Source organism: Arvicanthis niloticus, chromosome 20 (assembly GCF_011762505.2).
Source record: "Arvicanthis niloticus isolate mArvNil1 chromosome 20, mArvNil1.pat.X, whole genome shotgun sequence".
NCBI lineage: Eukaryota > Metazoa > Chordata > Mammalia > Rodentia > Muridae > Arvicanthis > Arvicanthis niloticus.
Genome location: NC_047677.1, coordinates 2,760,891 through 2,780,811, shown reverse-complemented (window position 1 = coordinate 2,780,811; position 19,921 = coordinate 2,760,891). Strand labels below are relative to the sequence as shown.

General features: G+C 38.6%; 1 protein-coding gene across 4 annotated transcripts in view; it reads right to left on the bottom strand.

Annotated features, from left to right (window-relative positions):
- Tbc1d32 (TBC1 domain family member 32) overlaps positions 1 to 19,921 on the bottom strand; it is a 210,303-nt gene that overhangs the window by 136,142 nt on the left and 54,240 nt on the right. For all 4 annotated transcript variants that reach the window (XM_076917034.1, XM_076917033.1, XM_034524089.2 and 1 more), the window contains 3 exons: positions 16,671 to 16,761; positions 2,990 to 3,130; positions 32 to 124 (listed from right to left, as the gene is read on the bottom strand). In XM_076917034.1, coding sequence (XP_076773149.1) covers positions 32 to 124; positions 2,990 to 3,130; positions 16,671 to 16,761 — 325 coding nt within the window. The remainder of the gene's footprint in view (positions 1 to 31; positions 125 to 2,989; positions 3,131 to 16,670; positions 16,762 to 19,921) is intronic.

Genomic DNA, 19,921 nt, shown 5'->3' with positions numbered 1-19,921 from the left:
CAAGCAGTCAACTTAGGGAGGAGGCATTTACCTGAATACACAACGGATGTCATCTTTGGACAACTTGGTGAAAAATAGATAAGTTGAGTAAACAAAACCAGAAGATTTGTGAGGGATACTGAATCTTTACAAAAGAAAAAAAAAAGAAGTAATTTGTAACGTACTTACAACCTAAAAAGTATGTAACTTCATTCCACTCATCTATAAGATTGCATCATAATTAACACATACACCCAAGCAGAAGTGAGCTATGATCCAACACACATCACTCCAGAATAGACACAGTTAGAGGGCAGCTACTATCCCAGAGTCTTGCTATGCTCAGGCATAGTTTTGACATCTGTAGCCAATCATGTAAATCCACAACAGATGCATGAGACTCACGAGGCCTATTTAAGTCAATTCAATTATGAGAATATGATCTTAATATGTTGGTTCTGCTGAGATTTCTAGTACAGCAGAACATGGTCAGCATTTTTTTTCATCACAGACTATGTATAATTTCAGCCTTGTACCCAGACCATCTCTAACAAAAAGACAAAAGTTGGTAATTGTAGTACAGTTATCCATACACAATCAACAAATAAATAATAAGTATAATGGCTTTTTAAATAAAATATGAGTATTTAGCATTCATTTCCACATGGCACAAAATAGTCTATTTAATAGTTAAAACACATGCTTAGCTCAGAAGGGCACCAACCAGATGAAAGACCAAGTTAGGCCCACAGGTACAGTTCACCAAGGCTTGCTATGAATTCTTTCATTAAAATATTCTGGAAAAACTATGTAATTTAAAGTTGATTGCTGGTTTATGTTATTATCAAACTCAGTTTTGAAATGAGCTGTGACTGTTTATAGAGCAAATACGATAGTTAAAAAAGAATTTAAAATGCTAAATTTATTATAGATGAGAGGCATGTAAATTTAAGTTGAATACCTGCAAAACTATGAAATGTATTCACTAGTCTTTGTAGTTTTGTAAAATCCAGCAATACCATATGAAATAGTATCTCCTTAACTGAAAAGTTCATGATGTCCCCCACTCTGTCTTAAACTATGTGACACAGCCTTGGACATTGTAAGAGAAGTACATAATGCCCTGTCAGTTCTCAAGGAGCTAAAATAAATTAGAGCAAATAAAACATCTAGACAAGAGCATCACAATGAATAGACAGACTCTGGAGCAGTATCAATAAACTATAGTTCTTATGATAAGGCTGACAAGCTAAGAATGGATTTTCCATTTCTAAAATGTATCAGAGGTCCTGTAACCATGTTCAGATTTGACTGAGTTGGAAGACCCACAAGACTCATATAATCAAGTTCACATGACACATTATAATAAAACTATGCAAAGCAAAATCAAAAACAAAGATTACAGAACACAAAATCCAGAGCAAAGCAGGCACAAGCTCATGAGAGCCTCTCCCAGAGGAGCCATGATGGATACATTCAATTACTCCAGAAAATCTCGCTTGAGATGTGGTGCCTGAGGTTCTTATAGGGAAGGAGGACACAGATGTCCTCTGCCCAGTACCTATCAAAACGTTAAAGTCCCAAAAGCAAACCTGGTGCCCAGCATAAATGGAAATACTGGCTTATACAGGCAGGTCAGGCACAGAGAACCGTCTACAAAAGATTCAAGAGTCCTTATAGTGCTGGGACTAATAGGACCCCACCTCCCCACATGGCAGCAAGAGCCAAGCTTGAGGAAAGCAGCGCTAGGCACACTATGCTGACTTTCCTGCATGACCATAAACCTGGCATATTATCCACGAAGGCCATAAGTTTACTGTCAGTTTTCAGAAGGTTTGCTGAACTCTGCTCTATACTGTGTTCTTAGTAGAGATATAATATCTTTGGAGAACTAAAGATGATAACTGATCTCTCTATTTCCTAAAATAAATGAGACAGGATAAAAAACATGTAGTAATACATGATATGATTCTCTCCCCAGCATCATCCTATATGTTGGCTCTTTTGCATCTACTTGACACAAGCTAGAGTCATCTGAGAGGAGGGACCCTCAACTGAGAAAACACCTCCATAAGGTCAGGCTGTAGGCAAGCCTGTAGGACATTTTCTTAATTAGTGATATATGTGGGCTGGACCAGTTCATTCTGGATGATGCCACTCCTGCACTGGTGGTCCTGAGTTCTATAAGAAAGCAGACTGAGCAAATCAATAATCAACAATCCTCCATGGCCTCTGAATCACTTACTGTCTCCCTGTTCTGTGTTCCTGTCATGGCTTTCCTAGGTAATGGACTTAGAAGCTTGAAAGTAAAATAGACTCCTCCCCAATATGCTTTTGGTCATGGTATGCAAAGTAGCACTCCTCCATGGCCTCTGCTTCAGGTTTCTGAATTGAATTCTCCAGGTTTCTATTCTGAATTCCTTTCCTGAGTTCCCTTCATGGTAGACTATAAGCCTATAAGGTATAAGATGAAATGAAGCCTCTCAACATCAAGTTGCTTTTGATCACAGTGTGTTGTTAGAACAATAAAAAGCAAATTAATATGTTACCATAGCAGATGGAAGTTTGAATAAGCATGGCCCCAGCAGGGTCATTGATTTCACTGATTAGTCATCATTGAATGGCACTACTTGAAAAGGATGAGGAGGTCTGGCCTACTTGGAGGAAGTGTGTCATCAAGAATGAGCTTTGGGGTTTCAAACGCCCAATCCAAGCTCAGTGTGTCTTCCTGCAGCCTATGTATCAGGATGTAAAACTCTCAGCTATTTCTTCAGCACCACGTCTGCCTGTGCACCACCATGCTCCCAGCCATGAGAATGAACTAAAGCCCTGGAACTGCAAGGCAGCCCCAACTAAATGTTTTCTTGTATAGGAGTTGACATTGTCAGTGTCTCTTCACAGTGAGAGACCAGTAACCAAGACAGCTACCAAGCCAAGTTTATAAATATGAACCTATGTGCTGTAACTCTTATCATACCTTTTCCTACTCATTGGTCCCAATTCCACTTACCTTTTCTATTCTTCAGCTTTATGGGGAATAATTTCCTGCCTTGTGTATAAATCAACAATCTTCCTAAAAGGCACAGTGAGTGAATGAAATAAATGTATTGTAATTCTTGTCCTGAGTAGTAGAAATTTTTTTGCTTGTTTCCTTAAAAGAGAAGCAAACAAGAACATATGTCTTAATATTATATTTCACAATACTTGTCTTCAACCCTACCTGAAAATCAAACTTAATATCATCTATATTGGAGAAACAACTGGTATAAATTTTAAAGTTATTCTTATTATTATTTCTTATTACCTTTTATAATAGATTGGAGGGAAAGTAATCATTATAAAATTAGTAACTACTGTTGTCAGTGTTGAACCAAAAAATATCATCATATTGCTAGAGTTATCCATCACTAAAAGCAGACTTGAAAAAATAAGGTATGAAGAAGTCAACAGAAAAAGTATTTCATTTTTACCACTGTGCTGGTTTTAACTGTAAACTTAAACAACCTAGAAACCAAGACGAGAGTACTGATGAGAAATGTGTGCATGTTGTTTTGGTTTTTAACTGATACACAAAGACTCCAGCCATTATGTATGGCACGATGCCCTAGACAGGGGATCTAGAATAATATAAAAGAAAAGAGCTAAATGGGAACAAGCAAGCAAGGATGTATGTTTCCATTCTCTCTATATAATTAATTGTGGATGTGGTATTTTACGTTCCTTTCTTAACTTCCCCATCATAACGAACTAGCACCTGGACTCATCAAGCAAATAAATCCTTTCCTCTCATCTATTGCCATCTATTTGTCACAGAAAGAGACATAAAACTAGAGCAACCTATAAAAAGCCAACACAGATAAAGTCTATGGAAATATTCTAACATTGCATAAACTCTGAAATACATTTGACATAGTTCTGTTCCCATGAATTTTGAATAAGGGATATTCAGCTTGCAACACATACAGCAGGTCATACTGTTTACAACTGTTTTTGCAACAAAAATTAGAATTTCTAAAATAATTATAATCCAATATATATTCTCCATTTATTTATCCCTCACTTATATGTTCAAGGAGTACTGAATATCAGTTTTACAAGGTGTTAATCTATTCACTGAACTTTAGGACTACTCAGAGGAATAGGGGTATAACTAAGTCAAAAAAAACTGCTTACTTTAGAAGAACAAGAAATTGGGTTTCATCCCCAGAACACATTAAACACAGAAGAAAAAAAACAACAATAACAAGAAGACAAAGTGACACACACTTATAGTAATCTCAGTCCGGGAAAAGTGAACACAGTATGCTCCCAAGGGTCCTTGGCCTTCCAGCTCAGCCAGTTCAGCAAATGCTATGCCAGTGAGAGAGATTCTGTCTCAAGAAAGGTAGACAGTCTGAAAGGAACAGTATCTGAAGTTGGACTCTGGACTCCATATGACCATGATGTAACATGAATGAACTTTAGCCAAGATCCTGACATCATCCTTACCTCCTGTGAAATCCCACAAGAATAAACTGCCTGGTCTCTATTTCTCTTGGCATACTGGTCCCTGGATCCCTGACCAGCATAATCTAGTAAGTGTTACTTGGTGTCTTACAGCGCTTCTCCAGTCCAGACCTCCAAAATCTTGCAGATTCCTCCCTCAAAGCATATTCAAAGAGATTTAAAACCACAAGGTCAGTTTAGTATGTCACCGAACCCTGGTCCAAAACTTTCTCTTGATCACCTGACAAAAACAACTTAATTAAAAAGAAGTTTCTTTGTGCTCCTAGTTCAGGGGATGTAGCCCATCCCCTGAGAGGGCACGAACCCTCTGCAGAGAGGGCACTAATAGGACAAGTCCTATCGACTTGTGAGCACCAACCAGACTGCTTGTTCACAACTTGGTAGATTAGGAAGCAAAGACAGCTCAGTCCAGAACAGGAACAAGGTAGAACCTTCAAGTGATGCTTCATAGCCAACCCATTCTTCCAGCAAAAGCCCACCTCCTAAAGTGGCCACATCCTCCAAAAACAGCGCCTCTAGATAAGAGCAAGTAGTTAAAACACATTAGCCTATGACAGACAACATTTATATCCAAACCTTGATAACATCTAGCCAGATTCCAAACTAATACATAATTAAACAAGATAAAAAAAATCTAAATTTGTACCCTCCTATCTTTATGGCGTATGCTCCTTGTTCAATTCCTTGAGTGCCAGAAGGAATGGAAGGCTGTACTGATCCAAAGTTGACAAACACAGGAGAAATGAACAAGCATTTGTAGGTAAGTGGCAAAAAGAGAAAAAAAAAATACAGTGAAACATCCTCTGTTAGGTAAAAGCAAATCCCAAGAAAAGCTAATACAATGGAAATGAGGGTGAGCAAGTGTGAGGTACAACGTCTAATATCAACAAATAAGAAAAGTTAACAAATCTGTGAAGTAACACAAACTTATTGTGAAAAGTAAAACAGAACTTCAATACTTTCTCATCTACTACATGTACTGGCTTTTAAAAAAAATAAACAATTATTTATTTTTGAAGATTTTTCATTGCTTTCAGTTCAAGAATTTACCCAAGGATAAATTATAAACTATGTTTACATTCTTGAAATAACTTATTTGCTTAGAAAAATAACAATAACAGGATCACAAAATGTATCAGATTAACAGCTTGATCTATAAAATGTAAAAAAAGATGGCATAAAAAACAAGTGATGCCAGGCAGGAGAGATGGCTCAGAAGTTAAGAGCATGGGATGTTCTTCCAAAGTACCCTGGTTCAATTCCCAGCACCCACATGGCAGCCCACAACTGTCCATAGCTCCAGTTCCAGAATCTGACCCCCCAACACATAGAGAGACAGACAAGGAACTCAGACAAAACACCAATGAACATAAAAAATAATAAATTTTTAAAAGATTATTTAAAGAAAAAGAAAATCTAGTGATGCAGACTAAAATGATGAACATCTAAGATGAAGTTCACTACTTTGTAATAATATATCTACTTCTGCAGTCACTGTGGATAAGACGACAGGAGAAGAAATAAATAAATAAAGCACTGGTACTAAAAGAAGCCTAAGAAGAACAGATTACACGATCACATATGGAAGGAACGGCCAAGTTATGAGGCTCATACTGAAAATTGGCAGAGAAACAAACAGGGTGGGAGTGGGTGTCCAATCACACACACACACACACACACACACACACACACACACACACACACACAGTGAATAATCTATATTTTGTGAAGCTTTTGCTGTCACCAAAGCTCTTAAGTACTTGATTAAATGAGTGGCACAACAGCAGAGGGGGAAAGGTGGTGTGTTCTCATACTCAGAACAAGTCAGCCATTAGAATCAAGTACATACTGAAGAAGGCCATATAACAAGCATGGCTACATATTCATTTCAAAGATAGATATGTATGTATACATAGACCCCCCCACACACACACACACGTGTGTGTGTGCGCGCACGCACACGTGCACATCTTAGTTAGGATTTCCATTGCTGTGAATAGACACCATGACCGAAACAACTCTTATAAAAAACATTTAATTAAGACTGGCTTGCAGGTTCAGAGATTCAATCCATTACCATCAAGGCAGGAAGCAAGGAAGTATCCAGACAGCATGGCACTAGAGGAACTGAAAGTTCTACATCTTAATCTGAAGGCTAGCAGAAGATTGGCTTCTAGACAGCTAGGAAAAAGGTCTCTCAAAGCCCACCCCCACAGTGACACACTTCCTCCAACAAGACTACATCTCTGAATAGTGCCACTCCCGAGGCCAAACATTTTCAAACCACTACCATATATATGTATACATATACATATATTATACATATATTACACATATATTTTATCTACATGTAATATATATATGTTTAAAGCGATCTTACCCTGCTTTCAGCAACAACTAAACAAAGGAATGGCTATAATGCACAACAAGAGTAGTTCTAAGAAGAGAACTTAGAGCTGCAGGTGCTACTGTTAGCGAACCAGACAGATAGCAGATAAATAATAGCACAGGTAAGGACTTTGGAAAAACAATAACAAGCAAAATTGAAAATTGGTAAACAGAAAGGAAAAATGATGCTCAGAGCAGAAATTAATGACATGAAAACAAAAAACAATAATCAATGAGACAAAGACACCAGGTTGCTCACCAGGAGCCTGCAGGACACCAAGAGTATCCTGTTTCCTGAAGAAGTCTTCGGGCCCTAAAATTAACCAGCTTGGAACACTACTCCAACAATCTCTTCTCAGTCGGGCCCACTTGGGGCACAGCCTGCAGATGTGTGTGGCACATCCTTCCTTGACCTCTACTGTCTACCTCTGGAACCCAGTAGGACCCCAAAAGTATTCTGCTTCCCATGGAAGCCTCCAGGGACCCAAGAACTACCAGCTTGGAATATTGCCTCACCAATCTCTTGCCAGTGGGGACCACCTGAGATACAGCCAGCAAAGGACCCTGACATCCACTATCTGGCCTGCAGCTCCCCCACCTTCCTGAGAAGTCCTGTTGTCATTATGTCAGGGGCAGCTTTGCTTATACACTGAAGGCCTAAAATCAGCCATAGGCCTAAGTCAGCCTGCTAACAAAGTCTCGGGTCTCTGTGGGAAAACGCTGAAACAGATAGCTATAAGATATTATCAACAAGCAGCTTTGGTGGAAATTTGCCAACCTGGGTCGTCATAGACCTTGTAGAGAGGTAGCCTTGGTGGATAGTACCAACTTAGATAAGGACAAATGAATCATAGGTGGAGTCATAGTGACCTGTCCCCTGAAGCTTCAACCAGCTGATACTCTGTTCTGGAAGACATCTGTACTCCCCCTGAACACTTACGTTCCTGCATCATCACCTTCCCCCACATCCTGCCTTTTTGTGTATATAACCCCTGTGTGGAAAAAGTAAAACTTGTGATTTGATCAGCTATTTTGTATATATAACCCCTTGGTGAAAAAGTAAAAATTGCGATTTAATCAGCCTATAGACAGATGGCCATTCTTTGCGTTCACCTGTCCCCCATCTTCTCTTTCAGGTGACCTCCCTGGACCACTGTTTAATGCCCTGCTGGACAGAACATTTTGGCACACAGTGTTGTGGAGCTTGAAGATGAGATGTTCCGCCCCCCCCACCCCCCACCCCCAGAATTTAGGGGCTTAAGGAGATCACAAAAGGGAGGACGTTAAATCTTCAGAGAGAGGTAGGCCTACTGGTTTTTCAGGAGCATTGAGGGTGGCTGCCCGGAGTGCATGAAGGCACTTCAAATCTCAGAGCACTTTTTAGTGCTCTGAGCCTAAAGCCTCCCAGAGGCTTGGCTCTGGAATTTCTCAGTAGCATCCAAAAAGATGACTCCCGAGGTCCGCCTGACAGCGGCCTCACCCAACTGTAGGACAATCCTGGGGAGGATCAGAGCAGCAGGGCCCTGAGGTAGAGGGCCCTGGAACAGGTATTTTTTAAGCAGTCACTATTTCTGACAGTCTCAAGGGGTGAGTCAACTCAGGACACAAGGAATTAGGGTTAAAGACAAAGCATGAGACAAACATTTTCTAAGCAGTCACTCTTTGTGACATGGTTCCAGGAGCCTATCTTCAGAACATGGGGAACTAGAGTTAAGAAAAAAAAAATCTTTAAGAATTCTTTCCTTTCATTAGTGTTGTTTTCCCAAGAGTGGGCTATTGATTAAAAAAAAAAAAAAAAAAAAAAAAAAAAAAAAAAAAAAAAAGTGTTATAGCTCCTAAGGAGGAGATAAGAAGTTAAACCTTGAAAATAAGAGAGAGAAAGAGAAAGAAGAGAGAGAGAGAGAGAGAGAGAGAGAGAGAAAGGAGTTACCTGCTCTCTGGCGTGTTAACCTAAGAAAAACCAAAAACTTATTACAGAGCCCTCCTGTGAGCAGGAGATGATCTGGGGATGGGCGTACTGATCTCTCTGGCTCTCATTGGGGAAATTCTCAGTCCTGCTTTCTATGTCTATTGTCTGTCATTGGCACGCCAATATTGTCCATGTGTGTCAACTGTTTGTCTTGACTTGTTCGAAGGATTGGTTGTTTTATGTTTCTTGTTCAAAAGGAAAACTGAAAAGTTAAAACTTTCTTGGGAGGCAGTCTCAATTTACACAAGAAAAACTGATAATTCACCCTGCTCTGTGGCTAAGAGAAGGTCACTGGCAAAAACAACCTTGGGAAGAGCTAATTGTTTTCGTAAGCAGCTCTTGGAAGGGGGCCAGAAGGTTTTTGGCTTCTGTAGTAAGGGAGTTGATAGTGGTTTTTTCCAGTTTGATAAGTGAAAGGGTGCTTTTCTCTTAAATTACAGCTAAAAAGGTAAGAAAAATTTGTTTAGATGTACATTTATTCTTATTCTTAATAGGTTTAAAAATAGTAAGTATGTTCTATATGTCCTGGTTATATATTATTGGGTATGATTACAAATGTATAATTTTGGTAATAAAATACTAGATTAAAACTGGTAACTCAGAGTTAGAATCATTCAAAAACCAGATATATAAAAGAGATATCAGCAAGAGTTTTATCTGGGATCAAACAAGGCTTGGATGAACACCTTCTTTTTGTTACACAGTTGGCTTATTAATTGATCCCTTTAAAAGAGTTTTAATACAAGCCTGTGTTCTCAGACAATGAGCTTTAAATCTTTAGAAGAGTGCTTGTTGCTCCAGAAACATCCAAAGACAGTATCTTTTCAATGTCTGAGACATTGGCTATATTCCTAAATAAATAGTCATACAAAAATTCAAAAAAAGAGATTGCTTACTTATTTTAAGTTATTTTCAAAATAGGAGATGCTAGTTGGCTAAGATCTTAGTTTAAGCTCTCCACAAAAGAATTTAAGCCTCTGTTTAATGTTCTCAACAGAGATACAAACCCTAATTTCTTTCTACAATTGGCTGATAAAAGAAAAATAATTTTAGAGAAAATAGAAAAAGCTATTATTGATAGATATATTATATACATTGATTGGTTGTTGGCTGTTTTATAACAGTCCTTTGATAAAAAGAGATTATTAATATAGATTTATATTTCTTTATTTCCAAAAGAAGTTCTAACATCCTATTTTAAAGCTATTGCTGTGTTAATGCAAAATTATAGGTCAAGATCACAAAGGTATCTTAATTAATTAATGAAATATTTCTTACTCCAAATTATAATATAATTGGTCATTAAAAAATACTGATATTTGGCTTAATACATGATCATTTTGTTACAGCTTTTCTCTATACATGCTCTTGTATTCCTTATGAATATGTGTGTGTGTGTGTGTGTGTGTGAGTGTGTGTGTCCCATAAAAGGTGTGTTTACTGTATTAATAGATAACTCATTTAATAAGAAGACAATATATGTAATTAGATTACATATTTACTCTCTTGAGTTTCTCCTGCTTCAGCAAAGATAATTGAACTATGTGCTGTAGCCACCATTTAAAATACAAAAAAATTAAGCTTTCAATTGGTATACTTATAGCCAGTATATGGCTTATGGTTTATAATTGCTTAAAATTGTTTCTGTTGGAGATATTGCTAATTTTCAAATTTTACAAATACAGCTCAGTTTAAAAACCATGTATCATTTAAGAGCTCATACTAGACTGCCTAGAACCCAAGAAGATGCCATAACAAATCTGTATATCAGATAGATTACAGACCCTACAAAAATAATTGGCCATACAATTTTATTCTTTACATTGGGGTTACTGTACAATAAAAGCTTGTTTATCTGGATTGCTGTGCCACTGTAGCTGATCTGCCTTTTGTGATCCCTGAGACCAAAAGCTGCAGGTTTTTTGGCACTTAACACCTCATTCTAAAAACAGCCAAAGATTAAGTAAACAGCTTTGGTTTTGTCTCCATAAAAACTGCTGGGCTCTGACTTATGCCTGCTACTCTGAGGCCACTTTTAAAAAGTTATTATAGAGTTTATTACTAAGAATAAAAAGTTTTCTATGAAAGCTAGCTAAGAAAAAAAGACAAAGAGAACTTCTATTTTATTTGAGAAAAAGGAAAAAGTTCTATAAAGTTCCATTTCATATGCTGTCCTAAGTGGGAAAGACACAGCTCCGCTTTGTCTCTCCATTTCATATGCTGTCCTAGGTGGGAAAGACAGAGCTCCGCTTTGTCTCTCCGTTGCATTTGCCCTCTTACCCTCTTGTCCTCAGCATTCATATATGTTTTAAAATATATGATCACACGTTACAAAGTTTGTTACAAGTTTATACCAAAAATTAAATTGAAATAAAGGCTTATAATGAAGAGTGTTTATATGCATATTTATTATAAAAAAGTAAGTGTCTGGCTAAACACCCACTACCTGTCTGGCTCCACAGGTTCACTGAGGGTTTATAACTATAACTGGGTTATCAGTAAAGATTTGTGTAGATAAGCCCAGACAATATTTTATTTTCCATCCTAACATCTACAGTAAATTGTGGGTTCCCTTTTTATTGAGCTTTGACAAATTGTTTTATAACATTTTAGAATGTGCTCTGAGTGAAAAAAATTTATTATATAAGAACAATTAACTGATGTTATTGAGAGACTGAAAAAATTCTTACTATAGTTTTGACTATCAGAAAGGTTTCTCATTATAAAACAGCTTAATAATCATAGATATAATTTTTAAAAAATTATAAAGATCCTCATTAAGATTTAAAAAGTCATCTATTTGTCTATATAACATCACCACAAGATAGCACATTTTTATAGATCTATGTTTAATAATAATAGCTTGAGAGAAGAATTTGATATTTTTAGAAGGTATATAAGTCAAATTACAAAAATTTGTTTTTAGTGTCCTCAATTTTTTCATAATGGTGGTAACACTTGAGGACTTACACCTAGTCAATTATGACAAGTAGATGTTATTCATTTTTGATTTTAGAAAATTTAAATATATATATATATGTGATTTAACACCTTTTTAAGATTTCTAGTTACAATTACTTTAACGAGAAAAACAATCAAAAGTACAATTAGTTATTGCCTATATTATCCTTTTATGCTGGATGTTCCACATCAGATTAAGATAAACAAAAAGGACTGTTACAGTCAGACATTTGAGGTGCTTTGTTGACAATTTGGTATTACCCATGTTACTGAAATTCCTTGTAATCCTCAAGGACAAGGTATTATAAAAGAGATATTGTGGAACTTTAAAATAGTGTCTTCATGACTCTCTGAGTGTGGGAGAAGTGGCTGCTGATGCTTCTGCCCTAGTTTTACAAGAACTCTAAAAAATTGGCTTTTAAAAACAAAAGAGGGGAGCTACACCCCCAGAAGGAGTCTCTCAGAAATACTTGCCATCATGCCTTGTTCATTCTCAATTCTCTAAATCTGGATGCTCATGGCAAACCTGCTGCTGACTGCCTCTGGCATGCTGAGGCTGATAAAACTATGCCACAGCCAGGCGGTGGTGGCGCACGCCTTTAATCCCAGCACTTGGGAGGCAGAGACAGGCAGATTTCTGAGTTCGAGGCCAGCCTGGTCTACAGAGTGAGTTCCAGGACAGCCAGGACTACACAGAGAAACCCTGTCTCGAAAAACCAAAAAAAAAAAAAAAAAAAAAAAACTTATGCCACAGTTATTCAAATGGAATAGCCTGGATCCAGTTGTCATGGGGCTGAGGAGCCTGGATCCAGTTCTCATATGGGGCCGAGGACTGTTATGCCTGTTTGATACAAAGAAGGCACAGCTAAATGGCTGCCAAAAAGATTAATGAAATAAATATCCTCACAAAGCCAGGCCCAATTATAAAAAAGATGAATAACAATTGACATCCAGGAAAGAGAAATCTCCCTGAGAATTCCCTTCTTTTTCCTTTCCAGGTAAAAATGAATCACCTGTGGTGTTTGCTGTTGGAAGTTCTAATCATGAGGCTGGCCTCTGGACTTATACTACTCAGACCTTCGTTGGGCCATTGACAAGGACATCAAACAGCTAGAGAATGGCATCACTAATCTGAAGAAACTCCTCATTTTGCTGTCTGAAGTGATCTCCAAAAACTGCAAAGGAATTTATTGGACTTGATTTTCTCTTTTATAATAGAAAAGACTGTGTACAGCTCTAGACTGTGTTCAGCCCTTAAAGAAGAATGCTGCTTTTACATAGACAAGACAGGGATGGTTAAAGAGAACATGAAAAAGGTCAGAGAAGGCCTTGAGAAAAGACAGAAAGAGAGAGAGAGAGAGAGAGAGAGAGAGAGAGAGAGAGAGAGAGAGAGAGAGAGAGACAGAGAGAGACAGAGAGAGAGACAGAGAGAGACAGAGAGAGAGACAGAGATGAGAGCTGACACAGGAATTGGTTTTTAACCTCTTCATAGTTGTCAATCCTACTTCCTACAATTTTGGGACCACTAGTTGGTATATTTCTGCTTATTTCTTTTGGTCCTTGGGCCTTAAATAGGGACTTAAATAGGCTTACTAACTTTTTGAAACAACAGAATTGATAGCAAAACCTATTCAGGTACATTATCATAAGTTAGCTATGGAGGACCACGAGACTCAAGGCGAGGTTGTTACTCTATCCAGGGTGTTCCCAAAACACATCTCCACTCAACCTAAAAGAGGGGATTCCCGCCCCTAGACCAAGCAGAGAGGGGCCACCCAGAACCCCCTCTGACTGGTGATCTAAATTCATAAAAGTCCCTGCACATATGTTACATGTGAGCAGCCTGCCCCCCAACAACAGGATTGGGGGCTCTCACTGAATCTGTTGCCTGCCTGCCTGCCTGTCTGCCTGCCTGCCTGCCTGCCTGCCTGCCTGCCTGCCTGCCTGCCTGTGGATCCAGTTTCCCTAAATAGACTGGTTTTGTGGGGCCTCAATGGGATATGCTATACCTAGTTCTGCAGCAACCTGATGGGAGGGAAGGCAGAGGGGATAGCATGAAGGTGTGGGAAGTGATACCTAGAGCAGAGCTTTACCTTCTCAAAGGAGAAGAGGAGGGATAAATGAAGAGAGGTCTATGTGAGGGGGTACTGGGAGGAGAAGGGGTGATACTGGGATGTACACTGAATAAACAAAAAAATTTCTAGCATCATTTGTCATAGAAATACTTGAAAACAATCTCAAAATTCACATTGAAGTGCTAAAAACCCCAGAGAGTCAAAGCAATTCTTATCAAAAATAGGAAATCTGAAGGAATCTGATTTCAACTTATCCTCTAAGACCAAAGTAACAGAACCTCATGGTTCCAAGACAATTCAAATACAAATACAACCAACCACATTGGAGAAGACAGTCTGTTCAATAAATAGTACAGCGACAATTGGTACCTTTGTGTACAAGATGAAACTGCATCTTTATCTTTCAACCCGAAAGTAAATGAGTGTGTGTGTGTGTGTGTGTGTGTGTGTGTATGTGTATGTATCATCTCAAATGGATCCAAGATCTCAAAATAGTACTCTGAAACTGTTAGAGCAAAATTTAGTGAAGACACTTCACGACACACTTCTCAGTAGTACTCTGTTGCCCAGGAAATAAAACAACAGTCAACAAATGGGACCGCATGTGAAAATCGTCTGCACAACAAAACCAACAGTAAACTGAATGCAGGCAGCCTGCACAGTGGGAGAAAAACCTGTGCTAGCTATACATCAGAGAGATGATTAATATCTAGAATATGCAAGCAAATTCAAAAACAAAACAACAGGAAACAAAACACCCCACTCAGAAAGTGAGCCAAGTAAAGTATGACAGTTCTCAAAAAATGAACAGAAATGATCAAAGAATACATGAAAAATTTTACCTCACTAACCATTGGAGAAATGCCAACTAACATACATCAGGGTTCCATCTCACCCCAATCTGAATGACAGTCATACAGGAAGCAAGCAATGGATAGGAATGAAGAAATGGCTCAGCTGGTAAGAGCACTTATTGCTCTTCCAGAGGCGCTGGGCTCAATTCCCAACATTCATATGGTGGATCACAACCATCTCAGAGAATCCAATGTCTTTTCTGGCCTCCACAGGAACCAGGCATGAATGTGGTACACAGACATACACATAAACAAAACAACCATTCAGTAAAAATAAAAATAATAAAAAATAAAGAAACTCAGGGAAGACATGGATATAAGGGAACCCTAAAATGGTTGCTGGAAATGTGAATTAGCCCCAGAATTATGGAAATCAGTTGGAAGTTCCTCAGAAAACACAAATTAAGAATATCATATATCTGGATATGCCATTCCTGGGTAGATCCCCCAAACAAATCCCAGTCATTTGTATCACAGACACGTTTACTATCAGTCTTATTAATAACCATCCACAATGGTTCTGTGTGTGTGTGACTAATAGTGTTTCCAGATACAAAGAAAACTGAATTTATCCCATTCTCAAGAAAATAGATTTAACTAGAGAGAATCATATTAAGAAATTAAGCCAGTCTCAGACAAATGTCCTAAGTTTTAGTTACATTTCATACACATAAAATCATGTCTATACATACATATAAATCATGTACATACAAATACACATACACATATATACCTGTGATATTATATGATTTATACAATTAATCATATATAATTATATGTATATTTAATATCATATATGTATGATATTAAAGCAGAGGCCAAACCATCTAGGAGAATAAAGGAGAATGGGATGGGAAGTAAGGAAGGGGAAAATAGAAAGGTATATACGGGTAAAATGTGCTTACCACTTCATATATATGCACATTTTTAAAACCCTTATATATGGGAAGAGACAAGAGAGAGGTCCAAAGGGTCAGAAAAATGAATACAAATACGTAGCAGTTGGGGGTGGAGAATGAACGGAACCATTAGAAAGTCCCAGACACCAAGGAAGCAAAAAGTTCCCAAGACCCAAAGTAGATAACATTAGCCAAAATATCCAACAGCTGTGGTATAGAAGCTGAAGAGACCACCTCCAATAGATGGGCACACTCCCTATTTGAGGGATGGAGCCACCAACCCATCTTAAAATCTTTAACATAGAATTGTTCCTATCTAAAGAAAACACAGGGACAAAAAAAGGAGCAGAGATTGAAGAAAAGGCCATCCAGAGAACACAGCATCTTGGGATCCATCCCATCTGCAGACACCAAACCTTGACACTATTGCTGATGCCAAGAAGTGCTTGCTGACAAGAGCCTAGTATGGGTGTCCTTCTGAAAGACTCTAACAGTACCTGACTAAGACAGATGCAGGTACTCACAACCAACCATTGGACTAAGCACAGGGACCCCAACTGGAAGAGTTAGGGAAAGGACCGAAAGAGCTGGAGGGGATTGCAACCTCACAGGAAAAACAACAATAACAGCTAATCAGACCCCCAGAGCTCCCAGGGACTAAACCACTAACAAAAGAGTACACATAGAGAGACCCATGGCTTCAGCTGCATATGTAGCAGAGAATGGCCTTATCTGACATCAATGGAAGGAGAGACCCTGGTCCTGTGAAGGTTGGATGCCGTGGTGTAGGGGAATGCTAAGGCGGTGAGGTGGGAGTGCATGGGTGCATAGGGGAGATCCCTCATAAAAGCAGGAGAAGAGGGGATGTGATAGGAAGTTTGAGGAGGGGACATCTGGAAAGGGGATCACCATTGAAATGTAAATAAATAAAATATCCAATTAAAAAAAATTTTTTTAAAGAAATTTAAGCCATTTCTAGTTTGATGTTAATGAGAAAGTTAGCCATTTCAATACATGTAATAGAGAAAACAATGCTTACCACAATGCTTTGGACGTCTTAAAATTTCATCAGCTTTCATAGCCTCACACAATTCCAGGTACTGAACACACTGCTGAACTGCAGTAGTTATCTAAGAAAGAAAGAATAACTGATTAGTTCCAGATACGTAGCCTGTGTGTCTAAAAGGTCAAACATCAACGTTATTAAAAAGTCTAATGATGTGTGTGTACGAAATAGCATATGAGATGCCGTCACTGAGCATGCTAATTTTTAAAATCAAGTTAGGCAAACAGAAATTGGAAAAATTATTCCTATACTTGTTGATAATTGTTAAAATTATTTGCTGGATAGATGGATCAGTGGTCAACAGCACTTGTTCTTGTGGAAGAGCAGGTTCAATTCCCAGCATCATCCACACAGGAGCTCACAATCATATGTTCTCTAGTTCTAGAGAATCTAAAACCTTCTGGACTCTGCAAGCAGCAGGTGCACACATGGCGCACAGACATGCATATTTAAACTTTTTAAATAATAAACTATATTTATATAAATAAATTCCCACTCTTATTCTAAATGTGCTGTTTTCCCAACAGAATCAGTCAGCGCCTGTTATTATAAAAGTCTCTTCTCAGCTCTCTCACTGTAGGGGCTTTTCTTCTCACTACCCAGAAACATAGCAAGTGGATCAAGCACTTGTTTCCACCTCAAAGATCAGAATCATTGACAACTAATAAAATTTTTTTCTTTTTTAAAAATTTTATTGGCTATTTTCTTTACTTATATTTCAAATGTTATCTCCTTTCCCCATTCCATCCTCCAAGAAACCCCTATCCCCCATGTGCCTTCTTCTATGAGGATGCTCCCCAACCCATCCATCCACTCCCATCTCCCCGCCCTGACATTCCCCTACACTGGGGCACTGGGCCTTCACAGGCCCAATGGCCACTTCTCCCATTGATGCCCAACAAGGCCATCATCTGCTACATATACAGCTGGAACCATGGGTCCCTCCATGTGTACTCTTTAGTTGGTGGTTTAGTTCCTGGGAGCTCTGGGGGAACTGGTTGGTTGATACTGTTCTTTTTCCTATGGGGTTGCAAACCCCTTCAGCTCCTTCAGTCCTTAAAAAATTTTCAAACTCAGCAGAAGCAAGAGGGTAGTGAGCTTGATTATTGTTGGTATAACAGCTTTAATTACATTAATTGCTAGCACCACTGCTTCTGCAATAATATTGACACAAGAAGTTAAGACAGCTACTTTTGTTAATCATTTAGCAAAAAAAAAAATAAAATGTTACTGATGTGTTGAGTATACAAGAGGATTCAGATAGTTATTTGGAACATTGGATTGATGCTTTTTATCCTATTAAAATTATTGGAAGGAGGTTCAGAGTTTAAGAGTAAGGAGCTATCTTGAATGTCATGCCAAATAACAATGGAGTTTTGTTATTATTAAAATTTACAATGATAGTCATTATAATTAGAAAAAAAGTTTAAAGATACTTGCAGGGTATTTGGCATAATTCTTACACTTCTCTGGATATTCTAACTTTGCAGAGTGAGATTATGAATTTAAAGAATTCTGCTCTACTGAGCTATAATGCTGCAGATAATGCTCATAAAATTATCCATGGCTTCAGGTCAGTATTTCCATTTTGGTCAAGGATCAAAAATGGTATGTATAGCTTGATCACACAAGCCCTTGTTGTCCTGGGAATACTTGTATTCCTGTCCTGGTGTGGCCCGAGCTGCTCTACGTTGGGAGCCAGAAATGTTGAGAACTGCACTAGCCCACGCTCGGGGGCCAAAATGTCTCAGACCGGTCTGTCAGTGTTTGAACCCACACTGCCAAAAGCCTTGGGGACTAACTTGTTAGCCCGCACTGCCCCAAGCAGCTCCAGTCTGGCGGTTCAGGGTTCAGCAAGAGAGAGAGTGAGGACGAACACAAGGAATGGAGACCAGACAGAGTGTGATTCAATCCCATTTATTCTTCAGTCTCTCTTCTCCTCTCCAAGTCCCAAGTCTTGAGTTCCTAGTCCCTAGTTTCTAGTCCCTGGTGCCTCCAAGTTTCAACTTTCTTCTTCCAAGTGCTAAGTGCCTAATGTCTAATAACTAACTCCAAGTTGTACTCTGGAGTGTCTGATTCTCTGTTCTCCAAATTGTTTTGAACTCTCCTGTCTGCCTCTTGCCTTTTATATGTCTCACTAAGCCACGCCTCTAAGTCACACCTTTAATCATGCCCTTAGGTCTTGTCTCTAAACCTAAACCTTTAAGTCTCACACACCCAAGGGAAGATCCTGGGTATCTAAAGCAAGATTTTATCAGAGTGTGCTCAGCTGTTGCAGGCTAATGTAATCAAGTCTCTTATCAGGGTATATGACTCAAGATGGCTGCAAGGATGATAGCCACCTTCTGTCGGCTCCCCACACTGCCCATTGTGTTAAAGCTTGTCAACATGTTGGCAGCCAAAGTGTATACTTGCAACTGAAAATGGACCCTCCCCACCCCCAGCCAGAGTTATTAATTTAACAGTCTGGAAAGCCAAGGATGTGTAAGATTCAGCACAGAGCCTTACCAAACTAAGACAAAAATGCATTGCTTTTGATAATGCATATTCCACGACAGGTAAGGAAGGCATTCTTATCAGAATGATCTGAGACAGGCTCAGTCTTGTTTATGAAATAAAAAAGGGAGAGATGTGGAGAGCTTTTGGGGCTGCTTGGCAGGAATCTGAAATAGGCTAAGGACAAGAAAATGGGCTGCTTGGCAGGAATCTGGCATTAGGCTAGAACAAAGAAGTAATTTCAGGCAGGAATCCAAATCTAAGGCTAGAACAAAGAAGTAATTTCAGGCAGGAATGTAAACCTTAGACTAGAACAAATAAAAATGACTTTGGGCTATGACAGGGAAGTAGGCTCAGATATTTTGGTCATCCTGATAAACCCTTAGAAATAATGATCACGGGAGTGATCATGGGGCTTTGTTTACTGCCTTGCTTATTCTTTGACTATTTGTGTTTATTGTCTTATTTGCATCTATTGTATTTCTAGTTCCTCAACCTAGTACTGACCTTAATACTTGCATGTAATTAAAATGGTATAAAAGCAGAAAGGAGAAAGAGGGATGGGACACAGGGTTTGGGGGGGAGGGAAATAGGAAAAGGGGATAACATCTGAAATGTAAATAAAATATACAATTAAAAAATCTCAAATTGCAAAACACAAGGTCACAGGAAAAAAAAAATGACATGCAGTCGAGTTGCCCCCAAAGGTCTCAATTATCATGTGTCCA